Here is a 20,834-nt window from a genome sequence, read left to right as displayed (position 1 = left end):
GTCTTTTACTGTAATTTTACAGATGGCTTTGTTTTAATTTTGTTCATTCATCATCAATCAATCAATCATCAATCTGACAAAATTTATTTCTAAAACGCTTTATAGCACCAGATGTTGTCCAAAGTGCTTAACAGTAAAAACACAAATTCACAACATAAAACACATACACAATAAATTTAATACAGCACATAAAAACATGTCATCTCCCTACTTGGTGTTAAAAGTTAAATATATAAGTATTTAATTTAGATTTAAAAAGTGATTAGGTCAGGAACAGTGCGCAAGTCAAGAGGTATCTTAAAATAATCTTGAAATAAATAACTCATTTCTGCTTTAATCTGGATTTAGCTGCTCAGTTATTTTGATGCCAGGATACAATTAAAGGCCAAAAAAAAAAAAAATACAATACAATACAGATCATCTGTTTTGGAACAAGTGGTGAGAGATTTCACTGAATGCAGCAGGCAGATCAATAACAGTTCTGTAGACGCACAGCAACTTAGTGCTGCACAGTGCACAGCTCCGTTTATTGCCATAGCATTAATATCATACACGTATGATATCTATGTGGAAAAAGTAAATGCAGGTGGACATGCAGGTAGAACATGCAGTGACAGTGACCTCCCATTCTTAGAGCAGAAGCCTCCTTTTGATGCTGCTCTAGAACATACATGAAAAGGTCAGGTAGGTAAGTGCATAGGCTGTATGTAGTATTTGTGTGCATCCCTAAAAACACTTGTGTCATGGGTCGCTTCTATATTTGGGTGTCGTCACAACTTGCCAGTTATCATGAGTATACAAAAGCATGAAGCGCAAATTCTGCCTGCTGTACATCAGGCTAAATTCCTCATTTTTGCAATTGAATGCAAATTGTGCAAATAAATTGGCAACGGAGACTGTCTTAAGTCACAAAGTATTACGCAAGTTTAGGCAGTTCTGAAGCCAATTTCACATTATGAGCAAGCTTATGTATGTAACTTGTCTGAATGAATAGATTTACAAATTAGAACTAGATCAATTTGTTAAGAAAATGACACGCACAAACAAAAATACCTTTATGAAGGATATAAATGGGCTTCAGATAATTTATCATCTAATTTACCTTAAAGAGAGATGAGAAGACTTGAAAAGTGTAGACAGCACAGGACCCATCTAAATCAGTAACGAGCTGGTTGATATGGCAATGCCATGCTTCCTCAGCATCGTCACATACTGTGGGTTGGAAAGCCGCTAAGATGGCAGAGAAAAATGGAGAAGGGGGAGGAGGAAAGCCCAGGTCTTCCAGGTCATCCACATAGTCACGCAACCTGCTGACACATACACAGGTGAAAAAATTTGATAGCTTTGTTAAAAAGAATATATATATATATATATATATATATATATATATATATATATATATATATATATATATATATATATACACACACTCAACAAAAATATAAACGCAACACTTTTGGTTTTGCTCCCATTTTGCATGAGATGAACTCAAAGATCTAAAACCTTTTCCACATACACAATATCACCATTTCCCTCAAATATTGTTCACAAACCAGTCTAAATCTGTGATAGTGAGCACTTCTCCTTTGCTGAGATAATCCATCCCACCTCACAGGTGTGCCATATCAAGATGCTGATTAGACACCATGATTAGTGCACTGTTAAAGGAGATTTTTTTAATGAAAGACGTGCGGGCGGATTGCAGCGTCGGCTCGCAGCCGCTGAGACGCTCCGCCACAGGAAAAACACCTCCATTGGAAGCCTTAAGGACAAGTTGGAACATGTCCAGCTGTTAAACAATTTCTCATATACTCACTCCACTGAAAAGCCGCCTGGATTTTACAAATGGTTATCAACACGGAGGTGTTTTTCCTGTGCCGCTGCACCGCGCCTGCTGCGTCCCGACGCGCGGACCCGTCCGCACGTCTTTCATTAAAAAAATCTCCTTTAACAGTGGAATATCCGGATAAAATGCTGAAACCGACTTCTTCTGAAACTTCTCTGTTCTCTCACGACGTCCTGGATCAATAGAGCCTGAAATGTGGAGGTTTTCAGCTTGAAACAGGCTGACGACGGCGCCTGGGACCGCTGCACGACGTCTCGCACCGTGGGAAGTCCTTAAAGCGACAGTATCACCTCAAAATCTCTCATCAGCCGTTAAAATTTTCATCGAAAACCAGCTTAATTTTTCGAACCGTGTCCACTTCGATGTGTCTCACAGGTTTAGAAAAAATTTTGATCAAAGTGCCAGTCTCTCAGCAACTTCTCAGACAAAGGAATTCCGACGAGGGGCTGGACGACTCCTCCCACAAGGAGTGCTCACAGGCGAATGACGTCACCGACAGGCGTGGAAAAACTCACGCATGAGCACGAGGGTTCAAGCATGTCTGACGTAAAAACATATGAATGAAATCCATATAGTTTTTGAAAAAAATAAAAAGGACCTATACTTTATGGACAGCCCTCGTATATATATATATATATTAAGCTACTTCATGGCAGTTCATCAAAGAAGGTTCTAACGTCCAAATTAAGAGAAAAATGTTTTAAACGTAAAAAAAAACGTAAAACAGTTTACTTGAAATCAACCTGTAGCACTTCGTTTGTCTAAATTTGTTTGTTGTTTCAAAGTACTTTGTTAAAAAATAAGAATAGAGAATATGATTTAGTTCACATTCCCAAATTGGACAATAATTCAAACTGCAGTTGTATTTGTGTGTTACATATACCTGGGCAGACAGCTGGGGTCTAGAACGTCCAGTGGTGGCTGGCAGTAGTCTGGGTGGATGCGGTGAACCAGATTGGGTGGCTGATCCTGAGGCTGACCTGGCAGCTCCAGGGTCAAGCTCTCACCACAGTCTGAGCCGTGCGGGAGCTCATTAGTGCTCAATGACAGTTCGTCATACTGAGCCTGAGTGTCTTCATCCTCACCACACACTCTCATCTGATTGGACAGAGATAATTAATATGGATGAGCATGAAAAAGCCTGAACTTTTGATGTGTATGTGTACAGCATATAAGTACTCATTACATGTAGACCCCTGTGGTCATCATGAAGTGCCCCCTGAATTGGTGTAGTGGCATTAAAGGATTGTGGGTCAGCAGATGTATCATAAGAAGTCGACAGCGAGTCAGTGTGATTGATTTCCTCTGAAGGAGAGGGGTTAGTCTGAAAAGACAGGAAACAAGGGACAGATGTGAGTGTATGTACAACGGCATCATAATTACTTTTGCAGACGCGTGCATGTATGCACACTGCACTAATAAGTAAGTCCCTTCACCTTCTCCCTTGTTAGTACTCTGGGTCACCACAGCGCATCTGCGTGTTGATTTGGCACAAGTTTTATGCCAGATGCCCTTCCTGACACAACTCTACATGGAGAATGGGCAGAGGTGGCCCTGAACCAGGAACTGCCCACACTGGAAACAAGTGTACTTCACAGCTTGGCCACCACCCCTGCCCAAACAGTGTGGAACTACGCTACTCTACTACTATCCCATAAGTCATAAGTCGGCGTAGGTCATAAACCAGGTGTACAAAGGTTTGTGCATAGTGTGGCTTTTACTCATGCTCTGGGTGTGAAGTAAGTTGAAATTCTATTCCCCACCTGTTGATTGATACATTAAATATGTATGAATAACTCATCTTATTTAATTAATTCATGACAACTGCACACAAGGAAGGAAAAAAGTGCACACATTACACTCGGACTGGACTTCAAAATGCCAAATGGCCATTTTGAAAAGACATGGTAGAAACAGCTTGACCATTGTCATGGATATGCGACATCAGAGCTCTATACCCCGTGAGGCTGTAAAAACGTCATGATGACGCAACACTATGTTATGACAAAGTTATTTATGGGCCTAACATTAACCAAGTAGAATAAAATCAATAATGTTGAAGGCGTAGTAACAGACAACACACACACACACACACACACACTGTGTGTTATACTGCTATTGAATTCAATTTTACGAGGTCTGTGAGAAAAGTATCAGACCTTTTTATTTTATGCAAAAAATATATGTATTTGATTCATATGTTTTTACGTCAGCCAAGCTTGAACCTTCGTGCGCATGCATGAGTTTTTCCACGCCTGTCGGTTGCGTCATTCACCTGTGGGCAGGCTTTGAGTGAGCAGTGGTTCACCCCTCTCGTCGTCGTTTCATTGCGAGGAAATGGCGGAATGATTTGGGCTTTTTTTCCATCAGAATTTTTTCAGAAACTGTTAGAGACAGGCAGCTGGAAACCATTCGAAAATTTTATCTGGCTTTCGGTGAAAATTTTATGGGCTTCACAGAGAATAAGGAGTGTTACTACAGCTTTAAAGACGGCCCACAATGGCGCACGGCGCCCCGCGCTCCGAGCCGCCATCGAGAGGCAGAAACCACCACATCATTTCTAAACGGATTGCTGTGTGGAGCCGGGACCGTCATGTGCAATTTCTCTGGTTATCACAAGAGCTGGACATCAGCCATTTTCCGACAGATTTCACTTTTAACAAGAGATTTTGTCATGGAAAGCCGCGCGGAGGCTTCGCGCGGCACGACCGATTCGCTGATGAAGCGAGACAAAGGAACACCTCTGTTTCGGAGTGTTAAAGGACAAGTTGGAACATGCCCAGCTCTCCACAATTTCTCTTATACTCACTCGACTGGTAAGCACTGAAAGCCGAGATAGGCAATGAAACAACGACGAGAGGGGTGGACCAGTGCTCACTCAAAGCCTGCCCACAGGCGAATGACGCAACCAACAGGCATGGAAAAACTCACGCATGCGCACGAAGGTTCAAGCTTGGTTGACGTAAAAACATATGAATCAAATCCATATATTTTTTGCATAAAATAAAAAGGTCGGATACTTTTCTCACAGACCTTGTATTTATATACGTTGGATCCGGAAAGTATTCAGAGCGTTTTGCTTTATCCACATTTTGTTATGTTACAGCCTTATTCCAAAATGGATGAATTTTTTTCCTCAAAATTCTACACACAATACCCATGACAATGTGAAAGTTTTTTTTGAGATTTTTGCAAATTTATATATATATATATATATATATATATATATATATATATATATATATATATATAAGAACAACAACAACAACAAAAAAATCACATGCACATAAGTATTCACAGCCTTTGCCATGAAGCTCAAAATTAAGCTCAGGTGCATCCTGTTTTCACTGAGCCTCCTTGAGATGTTTCTACAGCTTAACTGGAGTCCACCTGGGGCAAATTCATTTAACTGGACATGATTTGGAAAGGTCTACATACCTAAAAGCCTGTCTACATACAAGGTCCCACAGTTGACCATGCATCTCAGAGTACAAACCAAGCATGATGTCAAAGGAATTGTCTGTAGACCTCCGGGACAGGACTGTCTCGAAGCACAAATCTGTGGAAGGACACAGAAACATTTCTGCTCTGAATGAGCACAGTGGCCTGAAGTTTGGATCCACCAGGACTCTTCCTAGAGCTGGTCGCATGTCTAAACTGAGTAATCGTGGGAGAAGGGACATTGTCAAGGAGGTAACCAAGAACCTAATGGTCAGAGCTCCAGCATTCCTCTACAGAGAGAAGAGAAACTTCCAGAAGGACAACTATCTCTGCAGCAATCCATCAATCAGGCCTGTATGTTAGAGTGGCCAGACAGAAACCACTCCTTAGTAAAAGACACTTGGCAACCTGCCTGGAGTTTGCCATAAGGCACCCGAAGGACTCTCAGACCATGAGAAACAAAATTCTCTGTTCTGATGAGACAAAGATTGAACTCTTTGGTGTGAATGCCAGGCATCATGTTTGGAGGAAACCAGGCACCATCCCTACAGTGAAGCATGGTGGTGGCAGCATCATGCTGTGAGGATGTTTTTCAGAGGCAGAAAATGGGAGACTAGTCAGGATTGAGGGAAAGATGAATGCAGCAATGTACAGAGACATCCTGGATGAAAATCTGCTCCAGAGTGGTCTTGATCTCAGACTGAGTTGATTGTTCATCTTTCACCAGGACAATGACCCTAAGCACATATCCAAGATAACAAAGGAGTGGCTTCAGTACAACTCTGTGAATGTCCTTGAGTGGCCCAGCCAGAGCTCAGAACTAATCCGGTTGAACATCTCTGGAGAGATCTGAAAATGGCTGTGCACCGACGCTCCCCATCCAACTTGATGGAGCTTGAAAGGTGCTGCAAAGAGGAATGAGGGAAACAACTCAAAGATAGGTGGATCAAGCTTGTGGCATCATATTCAAGAAGACTGGAAACTGTAATTGCTGCCAAAGGTGCATCAATATCTTAAGCAAAGGTTGTGAATACTTACAGTATTTACATATGATTTCTTAGTTTTTTAATTTTTAATGAGTTTGAAAAAAAAAAAAAAAAACTTTTTTCATGTTGTCATTATGGAATGTTATGAGTAGAATTTCAAGAGAAAAAAATTATTTACTTTATTTTGGAATAAGGCTGTAACATAAGATGTAGAAAAAGTGAAGCACTGTAAATACTGTCCAGATGCACTGTAGTGCCAAATCTCAATACAAGTCACCTCAAGGTGCTTCACAATTAGAAGACCAGGCCCAATAAGGTGACCAGTCCTCAGGCCACACCAACCAACAGTAAAACAGTAAAAAAAAGAAAAGAAAATAGTAAAAAGAAAGAATTTAAAACATCTGAAATGTTTTCACAACAGTATGAAAAATGATAATAGGGATAAGTCAGATCAGTTAAATGATGAACAAATAAGTCTTTACTCTAGACTGAAAGAAGCCCACAGAATCCGATTGTCTTATTTCAAACAACAAGTTGTTCCAAAACCAAGGTATGACAGGAAAAGGCTCTGTGACCCACCAACTTTTTTCACATTTCGAACACACAGCAATCCTTTGTCTTGAGAATGCAGAGTGTGGGTTCATACATAAGGTGGATGTAGACCAGCCAAGTATGAGGCTGCTAAACCATGTAAAATTTTATATTTTAATAGTATGACCTTAAAAATCAGACCTTCAATGAACAGGAAGCCAGAAATGGCAGACCAAAACTGGAGTAATATGATAAAACTTTCTTGTCCCAGTTAGGACCCTAGTTGCAGCATTCTGAAATTCTGAAGACCCCTGATGCTTGTACGTGGCATACCAGAATAAAAAACATTACTATAGTCAATTCTAGATGAAACAAAGGTATGAATCAATGTTTCTGCATCTGTCATTGAAAAAAAACAACTGGTTGAATCTTTGCAATATACTCCGCAGATAAGAACAGGCAGTTTTTGTACTTTCTATAATATGCAGATCAAAGGACAAAGTAGGATCAAGGACGGCCACTAGGTTTTTTTTTTTAACCTTAGTACTTTGTTGAATGATGCAACCATCCAAATTCACTGATATCCATTCAAAGTGATGTCTGAGCCTTGTAGGACCAACAACAATCAACTACATCTTCTCGAAATTCAAAAGCAAGAAATTACAGGACATTCATCTTTTCACAGGCAACAAAAAGTCCTCCAAAATCCAAATCTGGGACGGGTCATTAGGATTAATTGCCAAATAAAGTTGGGCATCATCAGCATAGCAATGAAAAGCAACTCCAAAATGTCGCAATGTCTGTCCCAAAAGGGTTATGTATAAAGAGAACAACAAAGGACCCAATACAGAATCTTAAAGCACCCTTGTAATTTACAGGTACAAGTTTAGAGGCATTGTTGTTGTACAAAACACTATGATGACTGAAAAATATGTCATCCATGAAAGGACCTGACCAGTAATACCAACATCATTCTGTAGCTTATCAAACAACATATGGTGATCAACCATATCAAACGCAGCACTAAGATCCAACATGAGCAGCACCATGGTGGTGTCAAAATCCATTGCCAGTAGAAGATCATTCATCACTGTTGTAAGAACTGTGTCCAGAAAATGACAAGCTCTGAACGCTGACTGCAAAGGCTCCCAACGATAATTATCTGCAAGATTGCTGTGAAACTACTTTTTAAAGAGAATTTAGTCTATAGTTGACCATACAGTCTATAATTGCTATCTGCGTATTTTTTAGTTTCTAAAAAAAAAACAAAACAAAAAAAAAACCCTTCAGGCATTTGTGTTCTCCAACTTCAGCAGCTTGGATGGGAAAATGTTGTGAATAACCTAAATCTAACTTTTGACTGTTGAGTTCAAGCACAGCATAACTGATTAATTGCTTCTCAGTAGGACAGTGATGGATTTTTCATAGAGCCAGATAACAGTAAGTGGTGGTGTGCAATTACACAGAGCTGGTAGTCTGTAGTGCTCAGCGTAATGTAACTTGCTTTGTCCTTCTTGCTTCCACCTACAGTCACCACAAGGCTCTCCACAGTGAAAAGGAGGCTCAAGTACTTACATCTCTTCCTGGTGGTTTTACAGCTCCACCTCCCAAACCATTTGCCCCCAAACCCCCCCTCTTTCTGACCCACTCTGTGGAATCACTTAAACTGTGCTTTAGTGAGCCAAATTCAATATTTTGTTGCTCTGTTTCAGCTTGAATGAATTGAAAGAAAACTATAGATACCAGGCAAAGTGCAGGATTGGGTAACAGAAGATAAATTACTTCATAGTGTACTATAATGTAGTATTGATCCAACAGTTAAGTTACGCACAAGCTGAGAGTGAGAGAGGCTCTGGCTTGTTGACGACTCCTCCTCCTCTGAGGACGCATCAGAATCATGGGGGTCCTCGTGACCCAGACTGGGGGTGCTGCCTGAGTGCTGGCTCTCCTCCAGCAGGTCGCCCAGCTCCGTGCTGTCCAGCGAACGCCGACGTACACCCCAGTTAAAGTTATCCAAACTCTCACCCTGAATAAAGACAAACACACACACATATTGGAAGACACGGACACAGGTGAGCTCAGTGATTTTCAGTGATGTGAGCACTAATTGTGTGTTCAATACAACAGTTTTCAATATAATGAGCGGCTGTTTTCTATAAGCGTCTGATGACAAGTTCAAGATGCAAAATGATCTGTTATTCATGGCATGAAAATGTGCTGGAAAGACAGTTTGCGGCCAATATCATTAACCCAGAAAGACATGTTTGTTTGTTTTTCCATCATGACAAAGAGCAATATCTCAGGAATATAGTTCTGCAACCAAGGTGTGAGAGCACAAAGAAGCAAAAATCAATCTGGTTGTAAATGCAAAAGAAAAGAAGCCAGCAACACCACAGCGCTGTTTAAAGCTAATGCATGTGCTCGGTGTGAGAGACCTTACCTGGAGCTCCTGAGTAGCAAGAGGGAAGAAAGAGAAACACAGAGTTAGACAGAGAGACAAGACAAGGAGAAGGAACAGAAAATACATTTCAAATATCATGATGTTGTCGAATGTCAGAGGGATAAACTCACAGATTCATGTCAAGTAAAAAGAGGAAGAGACAGACAGGGTTAAACCTCTTCCGACAATGACCACACATGAACTAGTTGACTAGTACAATATTTTTTTTTTTAACTTCAACAGTGAAATGGTCATGGCCCTCTGTACATCTCACCTCCCCGTCCTCCAGCTCCACATCCAGGAAGTCAAAGTCTCTGAAAACCCGAAACTGCTGCTCACTAGCTGTGTCGTCCAGAGTGTCTTCCCTGGTTCCACCCTCTTCTGATGACACGCCACTCTCTCTCACCTCCATCAAGTCCAGATCACCACAGGATGAGAAGATCACCTGAGAAGAGGAAAAAAACAAAAGTCCATTCATCACAGTCAGCCAGACATATTGTAAAAACCACTGTGTTACTTCAAATAACAGCATCATTATCTATAAATACCTGGACAATAGTTTCTAATATTTGAAGTTTGAGGTGAATGTAACTTCAGATTTTACAAAACTCAAAGTAAACTTCTGCCCTATTGGAGAAGAATTTGTTTTTGACCAACAACATGGCAAGATTACAGGGGGGGTGGGGGGGGTGGGGGGGCTGTGTGTATGAAGGTGGAGCTTACAGACGGGTTCTTGGTGAGTCCAACTTCTTGTCCACAAAGTGACAGAACGTTCACGAGCTTTTCTCTTGTTCTCTTCTATGGGACAAAACAGGAATAAATTAAATCTGTGTGAGCCACAAATTCATACTTTTGCTTCCTTGACACTTTAATTCTGCTGTAATATTAGAGATGTTTTTTTTTAATTTTGCTACCCTTTAATGTTTCAGCTGTTTTGGTGGAGCTACCACTGCTCACACACATTTTAAATTAACAAGTGCATCAAGTCCTTTCAGTGATTCTCAAACCTGTCCTCAAGGACCACCTAACCTACACATTTTCCATCTCACCCTGCTCTGCCACAAGCTGATTAGCTCAGTTGGGTGTCTGTTTGTACACCTGACTGAGCTAATCATCTTGTGGCAGAGCAGGGTGAGATGGTGGAACTGTGCTTAATCCTGCATACTGCAGTGTGAAGAGGATGAGCATACACAATTCCCACTGGATGAGAGGCCAGTCCATTGCAGGTTATTTCTCCAGCTCAGGCTGGCACCCATCTATAGCTGGCTGGACTGGGATAATGCAGAGACATGCTACATCCAAATATGCATACTAAAACACTCTGGAGTAGACAAAAAGCAGTGTCACAATCCGTAGGCTATCTGAATACTCAGGATGCATTTAACACTAGTCAAATGGTACCCAGATTATCTACTACCTCTATAGTGTGCAACTATAAACAAATAACAATACAGTAATCACATGATGCAGTTTGAGCATGGTAACCAAACAAGAACTTTCCGGGAAAATACAAAGAAGATAGTGGACATACATAAATATGGGAGCAGCGTTCATGGGGCTGTGGCCATAATATACATTGGGAGTCATTTAAAAGAAACTGCCATTGCAAACAGAAATTTTCACGACATTCCTGGGTATATGCATAAACTTTATCTGTTAACATCTGAGTCAAATAACAGGGTGTGTTACTAATGAATTGAAAGAGTTGGGCTTTCCCTAGAACAGATGAAATTACACTACGTTAGAGCATCTAAACTTTTTTTTAATTCCATTATTGAATGCTTTGAGCATTTCAAGATGTATTGCCAGTGAGTTGCTTTCTAGGATTATTCTGTGACTCATTATGCAATGGTTCAGCTAAGTTCAGGTCAAATTTGGGCAGAACAAGGAGTGGGCCTGTTGATCCAGATCCCTTGCTATTTACTTAATTTACTAAATAGGTGACAATGTGTACTTTTTGTCAGCCCAGTACCTATCTAGGCAAACCATGAATTGGTGTGCGTTATCAGATTCAACTAGTATTACAGGGAAGCTGTTCCGCCATATTTCTCTTAATAGATCAGCGACAGAATGTCAGAGACTTTGTTCGACCACTTGTTGAAAGTACAAGCTCTCGGCCGTAGTGTGTGGAGATGATATTCGAGTCAGTCAATCCTTGAGGCCAGAGAAGGTCACATGCTCTCTGTTGTCCTCCTCCACTCTCCTTTCAACAGGGTGACACAGTGACACACACTCTATGAGTGTGTGTGTGTGTGTGAGAGAGAGCAAGACTCTGCAGCTCTGTCGCTTCAACATTCTCACTGACAGAACATGGGAAGACAGGCTAATCAACCCATGACCAAGCCTCTTCAAGGACTACAAAACAGTTTAACTTTTATTCAGTCTTATACAAAAAGAAATCAGTGGAAAAAACACAGTGAGGAATTATTTTGCCATCTGATAGATGGAGCAGCTGTGGAATTTATTGATACAGATGCTGGAGTTTCTGAGACTCATGGATTCATTTCTTTATTTAGTTTTCTTGAAGAAAGACAATATTTAGCTGACTTGATAAGCATTTACATTTTACAGGTATCTTCCTATTAACATCCAGACAGCTCCAAACGAGTGTCATGTGAATATCTGCATGGCACAATAGAGCTGTTTTTAACAGTTTGTGTCTCTTTGTTTGCTTATGTTTTGACAAACATGACTGTACATGACTGTGCCTTTTCATCTTTAGAGACAAGTTATATCTTTACACACTGCTCTAGACAAACATGTCTCACATATAGAAAGGTGAGATTGTTCTGAACATTTTGATATGCACACCATGGGTATTATCCTATATGCAAATACCTTAAAAGGAGAATTTCTTCAGGTATGGTAAAATTGAAAAAAATACCCTTAGGGCTCCAAGGGTTACGTCTTTGAGACATTTTACAACAGGTGAATGTACCCAAACCGCAACAAATGTAAGAATTTGAAAGTGGTGACATTAACATGTAACAATATAACTCTACCTGAGAAGACTGTGGTCGCCTCCAGCTGACAGGCACCAAAATAGTGTTGGAATTGGATCCAGAGGAGGTTGAGGAAGTGCTCCGTGTTACAGCCATGGCTCTAGCTTTCCCCTGTCTAACCCCTGAACCCTGGAGTTCATCGAACCGACGCCCAATCACTGGAGTCTTAAAAAAATTCCAGAAAAGCTTGGATGCAAATTTTGAAAAGTTTCAGTCACACACATTTCAAACACAGAGTCTTACTGAGCCTTTTACAAAAAAGATGTTTACATAACATTAAATACAGAATTAAAACAGACAGGAAAAACAAACAGATGTAAATGTGAGAGAAAATTCATGATTTGTTTAACAGAAAATGTGATGTGGTTTATTTTTTCTAACAACTCTGCCTGTCCACACCTCAAAATGTGCACACTACAGACAGGCATCACTTAGGGGTTTCTTCATACCTCAGAGATGTCAAAGGTGAAGTCTAGTGTTTTCCCAGGCAGAGCCTTTGCTGAGCCGTCCCACACCCTGCTGACCTCCAAATTGGAAAGGTCGCCCTGCGTGTGTCCGTACACTGGGTGCACGAGGCTGGCAGAGCGAGATACCACCAACTTCAAGATGTTTAAGGCATCCTTCCAATGCACCGTCTACAGCAGCACACAACAAACAGTATATATTGTATTTTATGCTCTACAACATTTTGAAATAACATGTTTTGAGAGTAAATACAGTAACACTTGGGATATTTTTAAGGGTATAAATCTTCAACTAATCTCATAATTGGAATATGATTTACCAATGAACAGTTGAAATGCACAATAAGCCTTGATGAATTTTGATGTATCATGATGTAACACATACTAAATTTTTCATGACATTTTTAAGCATGTGTTCCTGATTATCTTTCTGTGAAGTAATTGATATTAAAGAAGGATTCTATTTGAAGCTGTTTTTCCTTTTGGAAAAAAAATGACAATAGAAACTGTTGATGGGATTAAAAAACATACAGCACCAGTGGACTAATGATTAATGGAGGGTTTGAACATTTAAAAAGTGAAGAAACCAGCAAACACAGAATACACACACACACACTCATGACCCAATTTTGTGGTCAGAGCAGCATATCTGTCATTTTACATGCTTCATCAGTGCTCCAACAATAATATTCAAGCACAAAGTGATGGGCATTTCTGCTGCATTCTAATTGTGGAAGCTTGGTGCAAGAGGCCTTATTATATATTTAAGATGAGGTGTCTGATGTGTGTCTGTATGTCAGAGATGTATCAAAAGTGAGAGAGATGTACAGACAGAGGGAGTGAAGTAGTGTTAGTTTAAATGAGTCAACACCCCCGAGTCACACTAACTGTCAGAATGCTCGTAGTACGGGCCGTGGCGGAGGATTAGCAGCAATCTTCCATTCCAGCTTATTAATTAATCAAAAACCTAGACAGAGCTTTAATTCATTTGAAAGCTTGTCTCTTAGTCTTGTCCATCCAAATTGGAAGTCCCAAAAACCAGTTTTATTTGTTATTATCTATCGTCCACCTGGTCGTTACTGTGAGTTTCTCTGTGAATTTTCAGACCTTTTGTCTGACTTAGTGCTTAGCTCAGATAAGATAATTATAGTGGGCGATTTTAATATCCACACAGATGCTGAGAATGACAGCCTCAGCACTGCATTTGGTCTATTATTGGACTCTATCGGCTTTGCTCAAAAAGTAAATGAGTCCACCCACCACTTTAATCATATCTTAGATCTTGTTCTGACTTATGGTATGGGAATAGAAGATTTAACAGTATTCCCTGAGAACTCCCTTCTGTCTGATCATTTTTTAATAACATTTACATTTACCCTGATGGACTACCCTGCAGTGGGGAATAAGTTTCATTACACTAGAAGTCTTTCAGAAAGCGCTGTAACTAGGTTTAAGGATATGATTCCTTCGTTATGTTCTCTAATGTCATATACCAACACAGAGCAGAGTAGCTACCTAAACTCTGTAAGGGAGTTAGAGTATCTCGTCAATAGTTTTACATCCTCTTTGAAGACAACTTTGGATGCTGTAGCTCCTCTGAAAAAGAGAGCTTTAAATCAGAAGTGTCTGACTCCGTGGTATAACTCACAAACTCGTAGCTTAAAGCAGATAACCCGTAAGTTGGAGAGGAAATGGCGTCTCACTAACTTAGAAGATCTTCACTTAGCCTGGAAAAAGAGTTTGTTGCTCTATAAAAAAGCCCTCCGTAAAGCTAGGACATCTTTCTACTCATCACTAATTGAAGAAAATAAGAATAACCTCAGGTTTCTTTTCAGCACTGTAGCTAGGCTGACAAAGAGTCAGAGCTCTATTGAGCTGAGTATTCCATTAACTTTAACTAGTAATGACTTCATGACTTTCTTTGCTAACAAAATTTTGACTATTAGAGAAAAAATTACTCATAACCATCCCAAAGATGTATCGTTATCTTTGGCTGCTTTCAGTGATGCCGGTATTTGGTTAGACTCTTTCTCTCCGGTTGTTCTGTCTGAGTTATTTTCATTGGTTGCTTCGTCCAAACCATCGGCATGTTTATTGGACCCCATTCCTGCCAGGCTGCTCAAGGAAGTCCTACCATTATTTAATGCTTCAATCTTAAATATGATCAATCTATCTTTGTTAGTTGGTTATGTACCACAGGCCTTTAAGGTGGCAGTAATTAAACCATTACTTAAAAAGCCATCACTTGATCCAGCTATCTTAGCTAATTATAGGCCAATTTCCAACCTTCCTTTTCTCTCGAAGATTCTTGAGAGGGTAGTTGTAAAACAGTTAACTGATCACCTGCAGAGGAATGGTCTATTTGAAGAGTTTCAGTCAGGTTTTAGAATTCATCATAGTACAGAAACAGCATTAGTGAAGGTTACAAATGATCTTCTTATGGCTTCGGACAGTGGACTTATCTCTGTGCTTGTTCTGTTGGACCTCAGTGCTGCTTTTGATACTGTTGACCATAAAATTTTATTACAGAGATTAGAGCATGTCATAGGTATTAAAGGCACTGCGCTGCGGTGGTTTGAATCATATTTGTCTAATAGATTACAGTTTGTTCATGTAAATGGGGAATCTTCTTCACAGACTAAAGTTAATTATGGAGTTCCACAAGGTTCTGTGCTAGGACCAATTTTATTCACTTTATACATGCTTCCCTTAGGCAGTATTATTAGACAGTATTGCTTAAATTTTCATTGTTACGCAGATGATACCCAGCTTTATCTATCCATGAAGCCTGAGGATACACACCAATTAGCTAAACTGCAGGATTGTCTTACAGACATAAAGACATGGATGACCTCTAATTTCCTGCTTTTAAACTCAGATAAAACTGAAGTTATTGTACTTGGCCCCACAAATCTTAGAAGCATGGTGTCTAACCAGATCGTTACTCTGGATGGCATTTCCCTGATCTCTAGTAATACTGTGAGAAATCTTGGAGTCATTTTTGATCAGGATATGTCATTCAAAGCGCATATTAAACAAATATGTAGGACTGCCTTTTTGCATTTACGCAATATCTCTAAAATCAGAAAGGTCTTGTCTCAGAGTGATGCTGAAAAACTAATTCATGCATTTATTTCCTCTAGGCTGGACTATTGTAATTCATTATTATCAGGTTGTCCTAAAAGTTCCCTAAAAAGCCTTCAGTTGGTTCAGAATGCTGCAGCTAGAGTACTGACGGGGACTAGCAGGAGAGAGCATATCTCACCCGTGTTGGCCTCTCTTCATTGGCTTCCTGTTAATTCTAGAATAGAATTTAAAATTCTTCTTCTTACTTATAAGGTTTTGAATAATCAGGTCCCATCTTATCTTAGGGACCTCGTAGTACCATATTACCCCATTAGAGCGCTTCGCTCTCAGACTGCGGGCTTACTTGTAGTTCCTAGGGTTTGTAAGAGTAGAATGGGAGGCAGAGCCTTCAGCTTTCAGGCTCCTCTCCTGTGGAACCAGCTCCCAATTCAGATCAGGGAGACAGATACCCTCTCTACTTTTAAGATTAGGCTTAAAACTTTCCTTTTCGCTAAGGCTTATAGTTAGGGCTGGATCGGGTGACCCTGGACCATCCCTTGGTTATGCTGCTTTAGACGTAGATTGTGGGGGGTTCCCATGATGCACTGTTTCTTTCTCTTTTTGCTCCGTATGCATCACTCTGCATTTAATCATTAGTGATCGATCTCTGCCCCCCTTCACAGCATGTCTTTTTCCTGGTTTTTTCCCTCAGCCCCAACCAGTCTCAGCAGAAGACTGCCCCTCCCTGAGCCTGGTTCTGCTGGAGGTTTCTTCCTGTTAAAAGGGAGTTTTTCCTTCCCACTGTTGCCAAGTGCTTGCTCATAGGGGGTCGTTTTGACCGTTGGGGTTTTTCATAATTATTGTATGGCCTTGCCTTACAATATGGAGCGCCTTGGGGCAACTGTTTGTTGTGATTTGGCGCTATATAAGAAAAAAGTTGATTGATTGATAATCACAATTTGTTCAGGAAAATGATTTTGATGACAAGGAAATATGTTCATTACATTACATTGTGGGTCCGTCGTTGCTTTGGTGAAAATTATTTAACACCTGCATCACAATGCATTGAGAAATTTTCACACCTCTGCTATTTTAAATTGATATTTTTATGATAAGAACCATTGTGTGAGATAAAAGTTCTAACAAACTGTAACAAATATCACAGTACTGTATACAGGAAGAGTTGTATGATTTTCAGATAAAAACAAACTGCAAGTTTTATGCTATAGAAATACTGACCTGTACAAATTTTTCAATGGTTTTCATGACGTCAGCATTGAACTGTTTGACCTGCACAGCAGTCAGGTCCATGTGGCTGAGGAGACAGTAAATTATCTGCAGCAGAGACTGCTGCATATTGGGCAGGCCTTTATCCAACAGCTAAAAAAACAAACAAAAAAAAAAAACCACAGAAAAAAGTTCAATGGTTAAAGAAGCATTCTACAACAGAATTAGCTACATGGGTATTTGTATCCTTTAAAAAAAAATTACTGGTCATTGGATGTTCCTTCTTTTTCTAAAAATTCTGTTGTATGGCTGGGGGGCCTGGCTGCCTTTTTGTTTCTGTCTTTTGTTTTTCCTTCCAGGTGGCTTGCATTTGGGACTGAGTGGCTGTGTTGCTGAGGTTATCAGGACCTCACCCTGATCACCTGCGGCTCGTCAGGACTCACAGCTGAGGTGCATCTATATGGATTGGAACATGGTGGCATTTAAGACTGGAGTATACAGTGTGTATTTGCCAGAGACTCGACCTTGTGACCAGACGGGTGAGATCGTCGTCTCGGGAGCCATCTCATCATCAGTGGATGCAGAGAATGTCCAGGGTTTGATGCACGGTCTGTGAAAGAGGAGGGGGTGAGGTCTCACGCTCGTCAGCACACTTCCTGAGGTACGTTAGATTTTGTGACTAACATTTATACAGTCAGTAAATGTGGTGTCCCTCACACCTTTATTATATTGAGCTGTATGTTAGTCATGTATCGGCTTCCACTGCAGGGGAGTTTTGTGAACTGGATGTTCCATGCCTGCAGGTTGGGAAGCTGATTAGTAATCAAGCCAGGAAGTGTTTGCTGTTCGTACACCTTTAAGTGTTCTCTCTGTGTGTAGAGTGTGGACTCACATAATGGTTCCTTCTTTCACAGACTCGGTTTGTTGCGGCCACCTGGGGGGTGTCGGCGGGGTCCTTGGGTCCGAACAGCTTCTGGCTCCGGACCGTTAGCGCTGCTGGGAGCGCACCATGCCACACCGCACTTTCTTTTGTTGTTTTTTGTATCACTGTTATGTATTAAATTCAGTTAGCCTTTGTACCGTGCTCTGCTTATTTCATACTGGGTCCTTCAAACGCTGGTCGGTTCTCCGAGCTGCGTCCGACACATAACAAATTCTTTGCTGACCTTAGTGATAACTCCAGAAGATCATCAATTTCTAAAACACTCAAACCAATGCTTCTGACACAAACAACTACGTCACACCCAAAATCACCTTTCTTCTCCATTTTGATGGTTGGTTTGAACATCAGCAGATCCTCTCGATCATGTCTACATACTAACATGAACTGAATTTCTGCCACATGATTAACTAAGTAGACGTTTTTGAACAAGTGCACTGAATGAAGTGGCCAATGAGTGCATATACAGTATAAATACAGTGTAAACGATGAACCCTTACCTCAGCCATGTAGGTGACCATGCTGAGTGTGATGTCAGAGAAAGCCTCGTGGAGGTAGCGGCAAACCACACTGACCCAAGAGAAAGGGTCCCGTGTATAGGAACGAGTCTTATACAGGGTCATCACGTGGGCCAGATGGGACAGTTTTGTGTTCTTCTCTTCCAAACACACCTGGGAAAGACACAGTATAAAAATAACATGAAGAAGATGATAAACTAAGGAGAGGTAATGGGGGGGTGGGGGTGTGTGTGCATCCAACTGCTTGTTTTTCAGACTTCTCTATTTTGAAATGAACTATGTGAACCATTTTAAACTGAACTTAAAACGCTTGCATGATACCTGTGCGATTCTCTCAGCACTCTCTTTGCAAAACTGAGTTGGGTGACCAAAGTGCTGCACCAGGTGAGGCAACAGACACAGTACATTCAGAGGGAAACCTGCACAGAGAAAGCTGGATTTCAACACGAGTCACTCAAACTAATTCACACAGACACTGCTGGTGTAAATCCTTTTTACTACAATCACTAAGTGAGCACTCTGTCACTGACCTATACTCTGTGAGCTGTCTACAACAGGCACACGGGAGACAGGTGTGAGTTGACAGAAGAGCTGCAGGGTGAGATCAGAAGTGGCCTGCGAGGTGAAGCCCTTCAACAAAAGCTGCTGTATCCCAGAGAAGCCGCTCCACCTTAGCTGAGCCTGCAGTTTGTCTAGGCGTTCGCGGTTCTCTGCTCTGTCTAAGGGCACCTGGGAAGTAAGAGTTTTTCAGTGTGACTGAAGCTGAAAGTACTAGTTGCTGAAGCCCTGCTGTCACTTTCACTGATATGAACCTGAAAGGTCATGGTCTGAAACCTTCTTGATACCTTTGGAAAACCTTAAAGGCTCGAGGAGGGTGTCTGTGATGCACGGGGATATTCTGTCATTGTACTGTGGACTTGGTTGAACCCTGGTGGGATTTAAAATTAAAAATTCCTTTTTTCAGACCTAAACTTTGACATACTCTAGAAATCTCTTGTATTTCTGTGTAGACAATAATGTTGTTGTAGATGCCATGGGATAAGGTCATCTCAAGTCAAGTCTGGGAGCATGTGCTGGTGCCACACGTTGCTGCATCCACAAAACCATAGCTCCACCCTGGTCCGAGATGGCAACACCCAGTCACACAACCTATCCATTCCCATCCCGAAAATAGCTATGCATCTGCTACCCAAGTGAAATGCCAGCATTCCCTTGGTCTTCTCCAGCAGCTGGGATTCGCAGTACTGAGGCTATTGATATAGATATGTCACAGCTGATGTGCCCTCACAATGCAACTGATACTCATCGGAGTCTCCCCAAGTAATTGTTCATTTGAAACGAGTCATTCCAGTGGTACCCAAGGATCCTCTAAAAAGAAGGTGTCGAAGACATTCAGTTGTCACCTTAGGTCAGCGGTTAGCATGATGTCACCGTGACGTTTTCTGGAAGTGCCAAGGTTATGTTAATGCTCTACTACAACTGTGTTAATGTTAGGCTATGATTGTTTTTGCGAACATCACATAGTACAAGTCCGGCGCTTCACCTGCTGGTTTGTTACGGTTATAGACAGTGAGCTTCCAGTACGCATCAGTGAAAGTTCATTGTTTACAGTTAATACCAACTGTATGTTTCTGTATTTTCTGATGTCCTCTGTATTTTTATGCTGTACACACTTTAATTTAATCATATATTGTCCAAGTAATTCAGGGTTCTATCAACCCTAACCCTATTTTGTCTCATCTTTAAATTTCTGCATTACTTTTAGAAATTATAATACCTTTGATAGGAGCTTGTGAACAAGGCGAAGGGACATCTGATACTCAAACTCAAAATCTGACTCCATGAGTGATACCGCCACCCAGAACACTGTGGCTAATATTGATGAAGGATGGGAAACATGGGCAGGATCAGACAGCACACTGGGATCAATACGATTAGTTGATGATGAACAGGAGCCAGGGGTTCTTCCGGTTCTTGAGAGTCCATGATTGTTGCAAGCCTGTTGAACAAATAAAATGGAACAAAGTATTACTGAAGCAAATTGCAGATTATTATGGGATCACACTCAGCAGGCGGATTAGACAGGCAGGGCTTCAACCAAATCTTTGTTGTGGTCTTGCCTGGATACGGTCCAGAGTAGCGCTGCGTGGTGGATCATTCAACTGGTTCCCACACTCGCCAAATTTCTTAGGGACAGAGTAAGAGCGCTGGTGGCGCTGTGATGACAGACCTACAAATCCTGGACCAGGGAGGTTCAACTGTCCTGTGCTTTTTCTGTTCATCAGTTTGTCACTCATCACAAAGTCTGGTGAAGACGTCCTACAAATAAGACCAAAACAAAAAAAAGAGTAAGATGTGAGATCAGCAGGATTC

At 40.9% G+C, this 20,834-nt stretch overlaps 1 protein-coding gene across 7 annotated transcripts in view; it reads right to left on the bottom strand.

Moving 5' to 3' along the window:
• Positions 1-20,834, bottom strand: part of fryb (furry homolog b (Drosophila)) — a 209,896-nt gene that overhangs the window by 17,069 nt on the left and 171,993 nt on the right. For all 7 annotated transcript variants that reach the window (XM_034178228.1, XM_034178230.1, XM_034178229.1 and 4 more), the window contains exons 46-60: positions 20,582-20,780; positions 20,239-20,460; positions 18,992-19,190; positions 18,783-18,880; positions 18,444-18,614; positions 17,016-17,156; positions 12,696-12,881; positions 12,247-12,411; positions 9,968-10,042; positions 9,519-9,689; positions 9,245-9,253; positions 8,636-8,830; positions 3,033-3,170; positions 2,730-2,944; positions 1,103-1,307 (exon numbers count right to left, since the gene is read on the bottom strand). In XM_034178228.1, coding sequence (XP_034034119.1) covers positions 1,103-1,307; positions 2,730-2,944; positions 3,033-3,170; positions 8,636-8,830; positions 9,245-9,253; positions 9,519-9,689; positions 9,968-10,042; positions 12,247-12,411; positions 12,696-12,881; positions 17,016-17,156; positions 18,444-18,614; positions 18,783-18,880; positions 18,992-19,190; positions 20,239-20,460; positions 20,582-20,780 — 2,389 coding nt within the window. The remainder of the gene's footprint in view (positions 1-1,102; positions 1,308-2,729; positions 2,945-3,032; positions 3,171-8,635; positions 8,831-9,244; positions 9,254-9,518; positions 9,690-9,967; positions 10,043-12,246; positions 12,412-12,695; positions 12,882-17,015; positions 17,157-18,443; positions 18,615-18,782; positions 18,881-18,991; positions 19,191-20,238; positions 20,461-20,581; positions 20,781-20,834) is intronic.

The sequence above is a fragment of the Thalassophryne amazonica genome, chromosome 9 (assembly GCF_902500255.1).
Source record: "Thalassophryne amazonica chromosome 9, fThaAma1.1, whole genome shotgun sequence".
Classification (NCBI taxonomy): domain Eukaryota; kingdom Metazoa; phylum Chordata; class Actinopteri; order Batrachoidiformes; family Batrachoididae; genus Thalassophryne; species Thalassophryne amazonica.
This window is presented reverse-complemented; position numbering and strand designations above follow the sequence as displayed.